We start from the raw sequence: 15,603 nt of genomic DNA, 5'->3' as shown, positions 1-15,603 counted from the left end.
CCGTTTCAGGTTTGCATTGGAAATTGCACCTCTTAGGTATTAAACCCTGAGCAAATTAAAAGCGTGTGATGTACTGCTTTACTCAGAGAGTGAGCAACACTTTAGCCTTAAAGGTATTGTAACAATCCTACTGTGAAGTACACAGGTAAAGTTTTAAACTACTGAAGTCACAATTTCTGCAGCAACTGGTTGCTAATGTAGCAATATAAAAATCATCCACAAATCATCCTACAGACTCCATCAAACTAACTCGTCTTCTGTAAAACATTTTAATGTAAATAATTTAAAATTCTACAAAGACTACCATCTCGGAGTATTCTGAGGAAATACCATGTGCAGACAAATAAACCAGGGCAGCCTCAAATTCATTTAATAATTTCAACTTTATTGAAATATGTTAATTGAACTTACTTTCTCTCTCCCAACTGGAAGAGGCATAGCTGTGTAGAGATTTTTCCTTCCATCATATACTGGTTTTCGATCACCAAAGATTTGCGTTTTAAAGTGCTGGACCATGTGCTCTACTATTTCTCTGGAAGAAAAACCAAAACAACTCATCATAAAGCAAACAAGCGCAACAAACCCACAACAGGTCTTGTGGCTGGAAGGGGTCTGTGAAAAACAATGGAAAAGCAACACACTCTCTCCCCGGGCTGTGTAAGACTCAACTTGCACAAATTTAGATTTTCTACAAAATCAGAAGCTACACGCATTTGAACATTACCTAAAAAAACCAATCAAAAAAGGCATCTACACAGAAATATCACTTCATTTTACTTCAGAAACTGAAATCAGGTCTCAATGGGGACAATTGATCCAGTTTAATGAGTATTAGTTAAACCTTTCTGACTAATTTGAGAGAAAATGTTATCCTTTCCATTATATAAATCTCATTCACTAAATCAATCCACTGTTCAGATGTCGGATGTTCTTTGATAAACTGTTTTCTTGTGACAGCGTTTTTACTATCACACAAGATTAATTCCTAGTATAAAATGGTATTTTGGTTCAATGTGATCAAAAGGAAACTTTTTTACAGATTTGTTACTGAGAATTTAAAGGTGTAACTGAGTTTACCACCTTATTAATTAAGGGCTATAAATAGCCAACAGGACTAGAATATGTGCAAGTAGGTCTTAACCAGCTCTCCAAACCTGTGAAGTGATTCTTTTGTCATTCTTTTCTTTTACTTCCATTTTGGAGCTAAACAAATCAGGTTTTTCCAACAGACGTTTCTCTACATACGTGAACGTGGAAAAGTTTTTTTTATTAATTTGCATATACTCATCCACTAATCCGTGGATATCGTTTTCTCATTTTTAATATATTGTTGAGTTTTTCATGCCGCCAGTACAAGTGTATTACTTTTGAAACTATTTTCTTGTCGTTACTTTTTTTTGATAAAGGGCTCTATACAAACATTAAGCCATTTTATCTCGTTCCATATTTTTACACAACTTTTTACATAATACCTCATTTGAAGGTACATAAAAGTGTTTTTTTTCTTCAAAATTATATCTTGGCACTTTCAATGAAAATTGAGAGCAACCCCTTTGGCAATCGTGTTGGGTAAGCACCTAAGTGATTTTACTTTTTTTTTTGAATTAATTAACAGTACAGTGTACTGCGTTTCTAAATTCTATAAAATGTATTCCTCTCATTTTCTGTACTGCTTATTTTAAGGTATGCTATATTTAAGTTTAAAACATGTTTTTCATTCATCGCTATTTTGTCTCTCCACGTTTCTCTACCCACTCTGAGATTAGCACACATACCTGTTAAGCATCATAGGGAGATAAGAGCTGTTGAACTGGCAACTGTGCTCTCCTGCACCCCCTTCCGCACTTGCAGACAGATCTAGGGCAAATAAGGCAGCGTTGCTGCAATAGCATGAATGGTAATTGTATGCATTCACGCAACAGCTGAGAAAGGGGCTTTTCGTACAGGAAATTTGGATTATGTCAACTCTTACAGAACAGACCACTTACAAACCCCGGGGAGAAGGTGTATAATGCTCGACAACAAAGAAAGAGGAAAACAATCCCTGATCCAACACTGGAGGGCAGTCCGAAAACTAAAACGGGCAAGAATGGATTGCTTTGATATGCCTTTTGAATGAGCTCCAGCTGAAGTAGGCTTTGTGAAAAGGCTCTTGTGTGAGGGTCTTCACAAACTCAGGGATGCCTTAAGAATTGGTCAGAAAAAAGGTTTCGCCAAATGAAGTTTGCATATCAGACCATCATGAGGTGTTAGGATTGTACAATGAAAAGGGAACAAATACCACTTACACAAAATTGCAATTTAAATTGAGAAAAGAGTCTGAACCATACAGCTTCTTTGGGGTTTCAGACTGTATTAACAATTTCTGGTGCAGATCGTCTTTATTTGCTGGCTGACATGGAAAATTCCAAAATGATCACACTTTTTCAGCTCAGATCTTATTTGGTTAACATGAGACAATTTATAAAACATGTATTTAATACCACGGTGCCCCATTTAAAGTGGTTATCAAAAGTATTCACCCGCCTCACGTTTTTTCACGTGTTATTGTTACAATATGGCATCAATGTTTTTAAGTGGGATTTACTGACCAACACAAAATACTCTTAAATGTCAATGTAAAAATAATATCCTACTGATTCTCCTCAATTATAAATATAAAGCCAAAAAAAACTTGATAAGCTTTTCACACCTGGACACTGCAAATTTTGCCCAATTTTCCTTACAGAATTGCTCAAGCTTCTTCAAGTTGGGTGGGGACCATTGGTGAATGGCAACTTTCAACTCTTGCCAAATATTCTCAATTGCATTGAGGTCTGGGCTATGACTTGGCTACTACAGAATGTTTTTGTTTTTAACATGATGCTGACCCCATGGCAGAAGTGGTGTTCCCACTTGCACCAAACATAATGCTTAGTGTTGAGGCTTAATTTGGTCATATCAGACCATAGAACCTTCTTCCACTTGGTCTCAGAGTCTTCCACTTTTCTTCTGACAAACTTTAGACAAAATCTGATGTGAGTTGCTTTCAACAATAGATTTCCTTTTGGCCCTGCTCTAAACAGGTTCACAGTTGTACTACATTTTCTCCACTGCTTTATAATGGACTTTACTGTACTTTGGGGGATATTCAATGCCTTGGAAGTGTTCTTATACCCATCCCCTGATTGGCATTCTTCAATAAGTCATTCAAATTTGCTCTGAATGTTCCTTTGTCTTCATGATGTAGTTCTTATTAGTAGCTGTACTAATCAACTGTGCAACCTCCCAAAGATATCCCCCAAAAATAGGTTATAATTCCATATTGTAATCATAAAATGTCAAGATTAAAAAGTGCTCCTTAGGAGACTTTTTTCTATTTAGTGCATACATGTTAGCTCTTAAGCAGATCGTTGAATCTATGCTATTCAATACTTTCTGAAACTTATAAAAGACATCTCAAGATCTGCAAATTTAACATTCACACATTTCCTTATTGTGATTTGGTCTCATATGGAAGAAGAAAACAGCAAGATGAAACCAAACTGAAGGTTAAGAATCACTGTCAGATTAACTGCACCACACTAGAAAAACCATTTGAATCTCGCTAGTGACTGAGCCTCTCTCCGCCCCCTGCCAAAGTACTCACTATCCAGCATCAAAGTGCTCTTGCTTTTACATTACAAACCCTCCCGATTCTGCATCAGCCTGGGGGAATCATGCTTATTTTAGCTGATTACTATAACTCTGTGGTTATTGTTTCTTTGAAATTGATCGATGTTATTTAAAATTAGTTTAAAGCCAAAGCATGAGTACTTTATCATAAAATGGAGGGTTACTTATGTCTTTCAAACCATACATACTACATCCTGTAGTATAGTATGCAACAGTATAGAGTTGGACTTGATTTTATGTGAAGTCGACTATTTGCGATAGTTCTCTGCACCAAACCCTTCCAAATGTTGAGACCCTTCTGTATTACACAACAATGGATTTCTGGCTCTAGGGAAGAACTGTTTTAAATACTCATTTTGTGGCAAGATCAAGCATGTTAACATTTTAAAACGACCGAAAAACAACCCAATTCATTTACCTGTTGACTCTTCTTGGACATTTTTCTGGCTTGATATCAATGTCATAATGATACACCTCGAGTTTTGGGATCTCCATCTCAAAGAAATTCGCCTGGAGTTTGATGATCCTCCCCATTGTACCAAAGTCCGGCCGGGGAGGAGGTTTGAAGATGTATTCCGGTGGCGGTGGAGAGGGGGAGCCTGGAAAAAAAAACTGAAGGTTAAAGTCGTCACACGAATACAGTTAATCACACGTCACTGTTCGGGTGTGTGCTTGTCTGGATCTTGTTCAGCTGAAGCAACCATAGAGCAGCCTGCTATAATCAGCTCCCACTTCCTCAGCAGTCTGTTGTTTTATCTCTTCAGCACAGCTTTCAGCAGTCCATCATTCAGAATAAACCTGGCTTTCATGAACGACGCACTATAAAAACTCTTTACAGGAGCGTATAAGAAAGCATAATAATTGCGGCTTAAATTGATAAAAATTGACTTATTAGCAATTAATCTTATTCCAGCAACAGAGCAACACATGTGATGCTACAGGATCAACAAGAAATGGAAATTTCTTGCTTTTAAAACATTATACATCGTCTTCACCGAAATGTAACCACACTGTGAACCATGTTTATGCAGCTTCGAAACGTAGCCGTGTATCAGATTACAAACTAAGACCCAATAATGGTATACGTAACAAAAGATAATTCCGACACATGCATTCAACATTTTGGTGATGTGTTTAGGATTTTCATACTAACCATAACTTCTTGAAAACAGTGATGTGGTTCTAAAAACATCTTAAAAGCTATATTTAAACTACCAGGGGCCTGTAACCTTGGTCTTGGGAACAGCAGTTACGGGCAGCCTGAAAAGATCAATGAGCAGGGACCTGGGAACAATGTTGATCCTCCTTAACTAAGCAACTGATTAATCCTATTACGTCTGTCAAAACTAGAATGGAAACCAAAAGATACTCTGGCTCTCCTGGACATCTCCGGGAGACCTCTCCTGGACATCTCCGGGGCACTTGATCTATACAAAATAGTCTATCTTAGCTCAGCAGGTCTAAGATGAACATTCCTAGACTTTGCTGGTATGTTATTTACAAACTAAAATTACTTTCCAAGGACATGAACCCTGAGAAAGATAACTAAAGAATGAATTTGTTGAGCAAAAATATACCTTGACAAGTAAAACCATGTCAAAGCAACCAAAATACTTGGGAGCTTGTTTTTTTTCTCCTCACCTGAGATGACCACATTAAACAATTTCTGGTATCACGAGAATCCCAGCTGTCAACTCTGGGCCCTATTCATTTGAGGTTTGGAAGTGAAATAATTGGGGACACTAATTTAAGATGTTTTCATTTTTAACTTTAAGATTTTGTATTTTCGTCAAAACATGGGCGGTAAAATTGGATGCAAACGTGTGCTAAAAATGCTCCTATTTAGTTTTAAATAAGGTTCAAATACAACATGAGTCACTTGAGACTCCATAATTAGAAAGTCGATGTTCCTAATGAAGTTGAAAAAACAGCTGCTAATGTATAACATATATACAGTGAAGACTAAATTTCGAACAAGAATCTGTAGCTGTGCACCAAATATAATTCAATATGTTTACTTAAAACTAATTATCTTCAGTTATTCAAAAACTGAACGCAAAAAGAACTGTACAACATACTCCACACAACCCCTGTATGTATTTAAGTCATCTGCAATTAAATAATTGCAATAATTTGTCTGCAAAGTGGGGCGCAGCAGTCCAACACATTTTACGGGCTGCATTAAGGGAGAGGTTTTCCCTTAATTAAGCAATTGATTAATCCTATTAATTCTGTCAGAACTAGACTGGAACACGGGAGAGTATGGCTCTCCAGGACATGGCTGGAGCAGATACCCACCCATCAGGGTGATCGATACAAAAGATCACCCCCTGCAGGCAAATCCACCAAGACTTGTAAACGTGGCCTGTTCATTTTTCTTGATTCACGTTCAGCAGGTCTGATATTCAACAATGCCTTATCCCTTGAGCCCAATCACCTCTCTCACCCACAAGGCGATTTAGTGCAGAAACACTCATGCAACAAAGTGACTTGAGTAGATGATTGTTAGTCGTGATCAATTAGTCACACACGGACACCAAAAACATCTAATCATTATCCATTATCTGCATACTTTATTCTACTAAACAATGGAGAGTGCTAAATGTCTTTTGATCCTCAGTACAGAGACACCTTAAGCTGTTTATTTCTAGGCCTGCTCTTAGATAGTTTACGGGCACTGTAAAATGTTGCCAGATGACCCCTCCCATCCTTCACTGGCTCAACGCTGCCCTAACTGCAACTGTAAATGCAAAATGACCCCCTACCACCATCACCACTGTTTCACACACAACAGAGAAGCAAGAGCCAAGCTAAAAAAACAAGGGCTCCATCATTCAATAACTAAAAATGCTGATACCATCACTAAAGTAGCAAACAAAACAAAACCTGGCACAAATTTCATATACATTTGCAGGTCATTAACAAGCGCACATACAGAACAGTTACAGTTCCATACAGAACAAACAGGTACAGAACTGTAAATTAGTAAAAATTCTAACACGCTCGGAGAGCACTGGCCTCCATGCATGTAAAATCAATGCAAAATTGATAGGACTGTTCCTCTAAGTTAAATTCCCTGACTAGTGTTGTACGTGTGACGTATACAAACAGTAAACAACTTTGTTGTCGTTTTTCAGAAGACGTTGCCATCATTTTTTCATTACCCACTTAATGTGCATATACTGTATAACAGTCAACTGCATCTTTTTTGTTTGTTTGTTTAGCATCGCCAGCTGTTTAGTAAGCCAACAGTCCTGTAATTCCCAGTCTGTTCCAGAAAACAAACCCCTATGCTCAGCTGCGGAAACTGAGAAAAGGCACACATGATCCCCTCAACCCCCACCCCCATCAAGCCATTCTTTTTACTCCAGAGCAATTTAAAGGAAATTCAGCAGCAGCTGAAGGAATGGCACACATTCTTCACTCATGCTAATGCAAGTCGGTTAAGTCAGCTAAGGGAACCCCCCTCCCAGGCAACCAATTACGACACTATCTCCTGCTGCGCTCAATTGCTTGCAATTGTTTTGTAAATCTCTGTCACAATCAGCTCATAACATGAAGAGGCTCAAATTCAAATCGGCACCACAGACTTCAAACTGCAGTTTAAAGAAGCACCATTACCAGTTGAGTCGCTCAGGAACCTGAACCACACCCACACCACTTTTAATCTACTCAGCAAGCAATTATCACCTCTAAAATGTAGTTTTACTATTCTATACAAATTACATAATTTGCTGAAACCACAATTTACCTCAGTGTGGCAGACTTAGTACTCATTTCATTTTCCAAAAGCCAGGCTTAAAAAAAATCAGGTTTTGGGACAAAATAATTTGAAAACTATATGCTAATAAAGCATTACCCTAATGTTGTTTCTCATTTTTTTTTAACATTGCAAAGCAGGAAATAGGATTCACATATTCAATTGTAGAAGTTTTGCAAACAATTTCGTTCAGCTGGGGCCAAACCTCACTGCCTTCGCAGCAGGTGTGGATAAAGTTGCTTTTGGCTGAAGGGGGCAAAAAAAGTTTAGGTGTTAGGAATGTGTGCACATTAAATTGCAAGTAATAGGTTTATTCCATGCTGAAAAAAAGAAGAAAGAAAACGTTTCTGCCGTGGAGCCTTCTTCAGGTACAGAAGCTCCAGGAAGAACACCTGAAGAAGGCCACATGGCCGAAATGTTGTGTATTATTTTGTCTCTTTTCAGCATGGAATAAACCTATTTCTTGTTCCTTTACAACCTACGCATACTGACGCAACTACCCATATTAAATTACACCTCATTCCAGAGATCACAGAGTATGTTGTGATTTAGGGGTAGGATTGTACATCCAAACCTAAGCCTGCCTTGAACAGTGTATGCAAATGGTGCTGCAACATAATAAAGATTAACACAATAAAGATTTTTGCCATTAGCCAGACCAGGGTGGCTAAGATCTGCGTTTTGCACCAACAAGAGAGAAACGTAATACAAGCCCGGAGAGTTAAGTGCTCTTCCCTTAGTATCAAGTACTTATTTTTGCTCAATGTTATAGTGGAAATAAGTTCTAAAAGGTTTGTAAAAAAAACTAAAACATTCATAAGCACAACGATTTAAAAACATCTGCAGCCTATATTTTTAGAACACTACAGTTGCTAAAGGTGTTTAATGCAAGTTTAATGCTGAAAGCTTACAGAAACTTACTATCCACAAGATACCTGACTAACTCATAAACTAGGTCAACTAAACTCCAGCCAACTCATGTTCTCGCCCATCAAGATGACCGTAAACATTTTTTTCCAGAAGATAATGAAAAAGGCTTCATAGCCTATGAATAATTTTACACAGATCTGGTATATTTGTTATGCATTACACATCTAAACATATAAAGGGCTTGTCATGCTACCACACAATAACCACGCACCTGCCTAGACCATATCTAAACTAATATGTTTTATAGTGGTTTATTTAGCAAAATTCCATGGGGTTAGAAATTACAAATAAGCATGTGGTTTAGACTGTCTTTAACAATTTTCATACACAACATACGGAATCACGGGTGCACAATTCTGAGAAGCTTACCAGAATGAGTGGATTGAAGTTCCTCATACATCTCAGCAGCTATAGGAAACAAAAACAGTTCTCTTTGAAATATCAGGGAAAACCTATCACAATTTTTCACTGGGCGTGTAAAACAGTTTGTGGGTAATGGGTTAAATGATGAAACACAGTAGAATACAAGCGTGCAATAAACAAAATATGCCTACAGTCAAGTACAGCAGGTTTTAAAAAAAAGTTACATTTTACCAAGCCACAGGTAAAGCTAATGCAAAGGGTTAAACCCTTCAAGTTTATTGGAGATAAGCATAATACTTAATACTTCAAAAATAAACTTTCTGCATCACTTTGTGATTTTTTATAATAAAACTATAGGGAAAGAAACACATTATCGTGACAGTGACAGCTATAAGTCTGAGCAAACCTGCGTATTAGTGTGGGTAACAGTTTTTCAAGAAAATCTGTATTGTCCCCAAAATAACTAGCAACCGCCATCTGTATAATTCCAGGTCCAAACAATCGCAAAATATGGTTTGTTTTCAAAATTCCTTAAATTTCTACATGAATTTAGTAGTAAAAGAACAGCTTAGCTTGAAACATGCTTTTAGTCTTGAATCCACAGTAGTAGGCTCAACTACTCAAATTCGTTGCTTAGAAGTGCTCACTTAAAGCAGTTCCCAGATTTGCAGATCAAACCTATTAATGGTATACAATGCAACAATTAACTCCCTTCATCCAAATGTCTGTTGTCTAGAGCAGCTTACAATTCCCAAATGACAGCAAAATATATATCACATTAAAAAAGGCTTTTAAAGTTCAATATACCACTTCTTGATTCTATCTTTAATGTAAAAGTTATGCCATAAGCATGCAGCTTTTCATCACCCAACAAGTTATACAGCAGAAAAAAAGCTATTATGCTCTACATTAAGCAATTAAACTGGATACCACTGTTCCACAAAACACTGCTGTTAAACGACTGATTTTCCTCCTTGCCATTAGGCTGTTATGATACATCAAGGATGACTATAAACAAAATCTCACCATTCCCATGCTTAATTAATGCAATAATATTGCAAAACTGCAGCAGAGCATGTATTCGGATGTTAAAATACAAGCAGATCTTCTCTGAGGACTACAGCAGCCACTGCCCAGTAGGTTTCTTATCAGACAGCATACAGCAGCTGTGCTGCCTTAGAGCTTCCAGACACACCTAATGACACAAACAAGACTAGCTAATTATGTCCGACAAAAATAACACTGAATTTACTTCAGAGTCTCAGAAAAAAATAATCTGCCACCTTGCAACCCCTACATATTGTGCTATCCCTAATCCTAATCCTATTTTTTTTTTTAAAAAAGCACCTGGATAATCCATAAGTAATTTCCAACTTGCAACTTCAATGGAACACTTGGTGGGTCTTACACAGCCTGGCAATCCTTGATATCAGAAACAAACTTGCGCCATCCCTCACTGCCGGTTTTTGCTGACTTTTTCTAGCACTCACTGCAGAACTGTCCACCTTTGCATAAATATGTCACTGCAAACAGCAACAGTACTTTCAAAGGAAACAGTTCCCTGGAAATTCAAATTCAGCTCGCAACCAAAAACATCCACTGCGCCGATACTTCTGGTGTTAAAAGCTGTCATTACTCACATAAATTCATCTTCTTCGAAAACGCTCACATCTCTGATCCAGCTGATTGGTAGAGACCTTTCCATCATCCATTTACTAACCTCTTCTTTCAGGTCAGGGTCGCAAGAGCCTATCCCAGCAAGCAGTGGCCACAAGGCAGGGTGCACCCTGGACAGGATGCCAGTCCAGCGCAGGCCAGACACACAAACACACACTCACATCACCCAGGGCTAGTGACAGTTCCATTACGCCACCCTTCTTTGGCTTCGTATCCTTTTGATTTTGTTGCAGGGACCCATTACTTTAGGTGCCTGGAGCATGCATACTGATATTGGGCCCTTTTAGGTTGTCAAAAATATCCGCACATATGGTAGTTCTGCAATCCACTTGTGATTTTTTAAAATAATCAACCAATGCAGAACTCCGATTCAGCGAGATCTGAACCACATCTGCTTACCAATCAAACACCCTTCTCAATAAAGATCCACAGAAGAGCCCCAGTACCTCACAAACATCCCAAGTAGAGATCCGAGCTTCAAGCATACCGTTCTAAAACAGTAAATCAACGTTCAGTTGGAAGCTCCATTTTTATAGGCCAGCAGTCCTCTGTATAAAATATGCCTTGCTTCGTCTATGGGTGTCAGGGGTAGCCACATCTGCTCCATAAAAGCCACAATCTAGCAGGTCTTAGAGATCACCCTTAAAAATCAAATTCAGAAAGTCTTAAAACTTAACTTTTTGATCCATTTAGTAATAATCTGTTGAATGAAGTCGGGAGTGGAAAACGATGGACCTGGGAGTTTCATGGTTAAGGTATTTTCATTTCAAATGAGCTCAAGTGGGACCAGTAACACCAGTGGGGTACGTGGGACCAACAGTGAGTGGTCACCCTATAGTCTGTGTGGGTCCTACAGCACAGTGATTGGGACATCAAACTGTAAAAAAAAGGCACTGTCCTTTTTTGGTACGAGACGTAGAACTGAGAGTCTGACTCTCTGTGGTGATTAAAAATCCCAGGGAGTTTCTTGAAAAGAGTAGGGGTGTTACCCTGGTGTCCAGGCCAAATTCCCCCCTGGCCTTTACCAATCATTACCTCCTAATAATTCCCATTTATTAACTGGCTTCATAACTTTGTTCTTCCCACTAAGAGCTTACGTTGGTGAACTGTCGTCACATCAGCTAGGTGGGGGCTGCACACTGGCGGTGGTGGAGGGGAGTCCCCATTACCGTAAAGCACTCTGAGTGGAGTGTCTAGAAAAGAGCTATATAAGTGTAACTGACCAAATCACATCCATATATGATTAGTAAAATATTATTGCACAAATTTACAAACTGATTATTTGAGGGTCAGGAATCAGACATACAGGATGTTAATTCTGCTGGAACAGAGCTGACAGGCCAATTTTGTACTGATCTCATCTTTTTCATCCAATCTATCACAAACAAATAGTAACAGCCGAGACAGGTTTCTCATGTCTGTAGATCAAGTGAAAAGGCAGACACTCAATTTTCCAAGAAAGTGTGCCTCCGTATCTTCCACTATCTCACAAACCTTTTTTAGAAACAGTGCCGTCCGATCCAGGATCTGACCTTTTTCCACGTGCCCACTGCCAGAAAGTCTCGAAAAAATCCCCCGAATAATAATCAAAAACTCTCCAAGTGTGTTTCCCTACCATTTGCAATCCAGAATATCTGATATAAGGCTTATAAACATTTTCACTTACTTAAATGCTACAAGTGAACTCGCCATCGAAAAGTTGAGTCACTGTTGAAAATATCAAATTAGTATTACAACCAACCTTTGTTTCCAAGGGTCTGCTTTTAAAACAAAATACAGCTTTAAACACTCCTTATACATTTCATCTGAACAATAAACTTATTTCTGAGTTTATAATACATCGTGAGTTTACAATATATAAGTTGTGGAAATCCAAATACGAATCACTATGCTCACAGACCTTCTGAGGTTTTGATCATAATGTGTTACTGCTGTTCTAGGCTGTAAAAGGGAGCAAAGCTGTACTTGTAGCTACAAAATAAGAGTGCAATGGATTGCTCTGAGCCAACTGGGCCTGGCTTTTGTGCAAGGCTTTCAGATCATACAAACTGGCCAGCAAATTCCAGGAACTTGTGCAGATACTTGACTAAGATACTCTTCTGTCAGTCAGGAACTGAGTGAACCTGAGGATAGCACATAACTCGCTCACGTCTGAATCTAGAAATCAGAGGAAACCAAGCAGCAGTTTTAAGAACGCTTAACTGAAGCATACTGAAATCCCGCCATCAGTTTAGGGTTTTTTTATCTACCCTAGACAGTTTTTTTAACATCATTCTGTACCAGGGGCGAGGCACAATCACCTTCTCATTTTGACACTCAAAATCACTCATAGCACTTACTACATATGAGCCATACCTAGTTTTCAAGAATATCAAAGCCAAATGGGAGATGTGATATCCACACCAAAATGCCATTAGAGCAGTCATCTTCTAATGAAATTTAGCCCATACTACTTTGTCATTCATATGTCTTAAAACAGAACAATTTCAATTACCACATGGATATTTGTGGTCATCACACTGAAAGACGTATGGCCTACTTCAAAAATAGCTTCATCTTTCTGCACCTACACTAGCCAAGTTATCCCTCCCTACCGTTGAGATGACAGGGACATCCCCTTTCTCCCAGATAAAGCCCCCTTCAGTCAAAGGGAAAGGGAAAATGAGGATGATTAAGGTAAACTGAAGATGCATTACTGGAATCTGCGTTCTTGATCACATATAAAGTCCCTTTGTAATACAGTACACAACGTAAAATGTCTTGTGTTGCAGTGTGTAATTACTTAAAAGGGCAAGGAGAGCCAGCGGGAAAAAAACCGATGCATTTCGGATACAAAAAAAGGAGTTTAGATTGTAGTTCTGGTCTAGTTCCAGTTTCAAAAACAGGTATGCTCTGATGCCAGGCAAACCGCAACCTGAACCGCTGTGGTTCACAGTGGAAATTAGACAGATAAACTACCATTAGCTGCGCACTTTTCACTTTAAAACCCTCAATAACAACATCACCGTAATGAACGACCCAGTTGTGTGGGAATGAAGTTAAACTCTTGCTGCCGTTAACAACACATAACACTCCACCACTGATATAAGATCTCAAGATCCACCCTACATATTCAAAAGCCACAATTGTGTCGTACAAATTCTGCATTTAATACGCGCTAGCTGACGAAAACATTGGTCTCAGAGCAGAAAAAGTCCACGATGCTGAAAGTACAGTATCGCAACCATTGTGCTGTCCAGTGTACAGAGACGTGCCTAGCAGCCTTATAGACCATATTTAGTCATTATTTTCACGTTGATAAACTCGTGAGCTTGTTCAGCGTGCGTTTCCGCAGGAGGAAGCGGGGTGCACCGGTTCCATGACTCCGAGCCGCCAGCGCCGGATGCCCCCGGGAGTTCAGCCCCGGTCCCCCCGCCTGCGCGCTCACGCCAGCTCGGGGCTTGGCGCTCAGGCCTACCGCCAACCCCGCCAGCGCGACCAGAAACCGCCGTGAGGCGCAGCTGGTGCGCCAACTCGCACGACCGCGGCGCCACTCCGGCTCACCTCGCAAGGGGCTCGTCCGAAATCGTACCACGATAACCCCCCCCTCCCCGACCTACTCTCCTCACGTTATCGGTGTCTTGGGCCTCTATCCCTCCCTTCTGCTCCCAACTCTTTCCTCCAGACTCGCTCTCCGCGTCAAGACTCGTTATCTCATTCCCCCCACGCCTGGCGATTTGCAAACACGAAGCGATTTTCAACTGGAAGCCCAACTTTCCTTACGGAACCACTAAAAGGCAAACTTAAACAAATAAACGCTCCCCCCCACCACCACCACCTCCTCCTCCGCTTTTTAAATTCCCCCATCAACACACATTCTGTAGTATTTTTTTTTTAAAAAAAGAAACTAGATGAAGTTACCGCCAGCTGCTCCTCCCGTGTACATCTTTCCGTCTCGTCCGGCTGCCGTTCACTTTCCACGTTTCAGATTTCCACCCCCCCCAAAGAAAAAATTATTCGCCGTGATTACGTTGAACAAGAGGGGCAGCCTCACTCGAGAGGATTAAAGTTGGGGGGTGAAGGGAATGAAACACAAACACGGATCCTCGCTAGTTGGGCTCCTCCGCTCCTCCCCCAGCAGCTCACCGCAGGAGAGGAGAAGGGGCCGTGACGTCACCCAGGGGGGCCGGCGCGGTGAAAGCCATGTGCTCGCCCGGGGCCCTCTGGGCGGACGCCGCCGCTGCGCGGTGTTCATAGGCTTGAAGCGATGGGCTTTTTCAGTTACCGCACCGGGAAACAACAACAACAACAACAAAAAACTGGCAAAAACGTACCTGCCTGTACAGTTTGTTTGTTTTTTAATGTGGTTCATTTACAGGCTTCGAAGGAACAAAAACTTGGCTCAGTCACAAAATACAGCCCGCTTTGACGATGATTTGTAAACCGGATACCAACCAGTTTTTTTTTTATTATTTTACTATATTTACTTTGCAGGCGCCCTAATCTAGTATGGGACAATATAAAAAATATTTCCATTTAAGTGTCGGTACCAGGAACAGTCGCGTGTAACATAAAGTAAATAAGGGCTTGAGTGTCTTTGATCTGTGATGACTTCTTTTAACATGTTACTTTTTTTTTCGTCGTAAAGTATAAACAGAGGATGGGGCTACTCTAAAATCTGAAACATAATTGCGGCGTGGTTAGCCGTTATAAAAACGGCCATTCAGAAAACACGCATCAAGACTGTCCTGTTTGCATACCAGACGCGATGTCCCGCCTCGCTCCCCTCCCTGTTAACTGCAAGCGGGAGTCCTCTGTACTTGGAGAGGGAACTTTTTCAAGCGACGCTCACGTCCTCTGCCAACCTCTGCAAGCGTGTCTTTCTGCCTGTTATCCTGTTCATCTCCCCCAGAGCCCAAGTTTAGGAAGAAAAGAACGCGTTGTTTCGACTTTAAACAGCGTTGATCATTTCCCACGTGTAATTATGAATCTGTAACTAGAACTCAAAATGCAACCGCCAAATATTATTTTATGGATTCTAGACGGTGCAGTAGGGTTGTCTGGAAAAGCAGCGTGAATTCAACTGACATGATAATTGTACTTTTCTCGGGCTCTATGCTTCCGATTAGACCCATAAAACCCGTCTGTGGCTGTAATTGACCACATGATGACGCCCATTTATTTCTGTGAAAGAAGGCAGAGTTTCGGCTTCAGCAGCATGGACGGGTAGTTTGCTCTAC

The 15,603-nt window shown here is 40.0% G+C and overlaps 1 protein-coding gene across 7 annotated transcripts in view; it reads right to left on the bottom strand.

Moving 5' to 3' along the window:
- ago2 (argonaute RISC catalytic component 2) overlaps positions 1-14,514 on the bottom strand; it is a 33,295-nt gene extending 18,781 nt beyond the window's left edge. The window contains exons 1-5 of one of the 7 annotated variants that reach the window (XM_015357460.2): positions 14,285-14,514; positions 8,714-8,752; positions 4,073-4,253; positions 1,776-1,880; positions 412-532 (exon numbers count right to left, since the gene is read on the bottom strand). In XM_015357460.2, the coding sequence (XP_015212946.1) occupies positions 412-532; positions 1,776-1,880; positions 4,073-4,253; positions 8,714-8,752; positions 14,285-14,309 (471 nt within the window). In that variant the 5' untranslated portion in view covers positions 14,310-14,514. Of the gene's footprint in view, positions 1-411; positions 533-1,775; positions 1,881-4,072; positions 4,254-8,713; positions 8,753-9,733; positions 9,837-10,347; positions 11,616-14,284 lie in introns of those variants that run through there. The other 6 variants (XM_015357465.2, XM_015357461.2, XM_015357467.2 and 3 more) reach the window with 6 other exon arrangements.
- Between the last annotated feature and the right edge of the window lie 1,089 nt (positions 14,515-15,603).

Source organism: Lepisosteus oculatus, chromosome 10 (genome assembly GCF_040954835.1).
Source record: "Lepisosteus oculatus isolate fLepOcu1 chromosome 10, fLepOcu1.hap2, whole genome shotgun sequence".
Taxonomy (NCBI): Eukaryota; Metazoa; Chordata; class Actinopteri; order Semionotiformes; family Lepisosteidae; genus Lepisosteus; species Lepisosteus oculatus.
The sequence above is the reverse complement of the archived record's forward strand: the minus strand, read 5'-3'. Positions and strand labels throughout refer to the sequence as shown.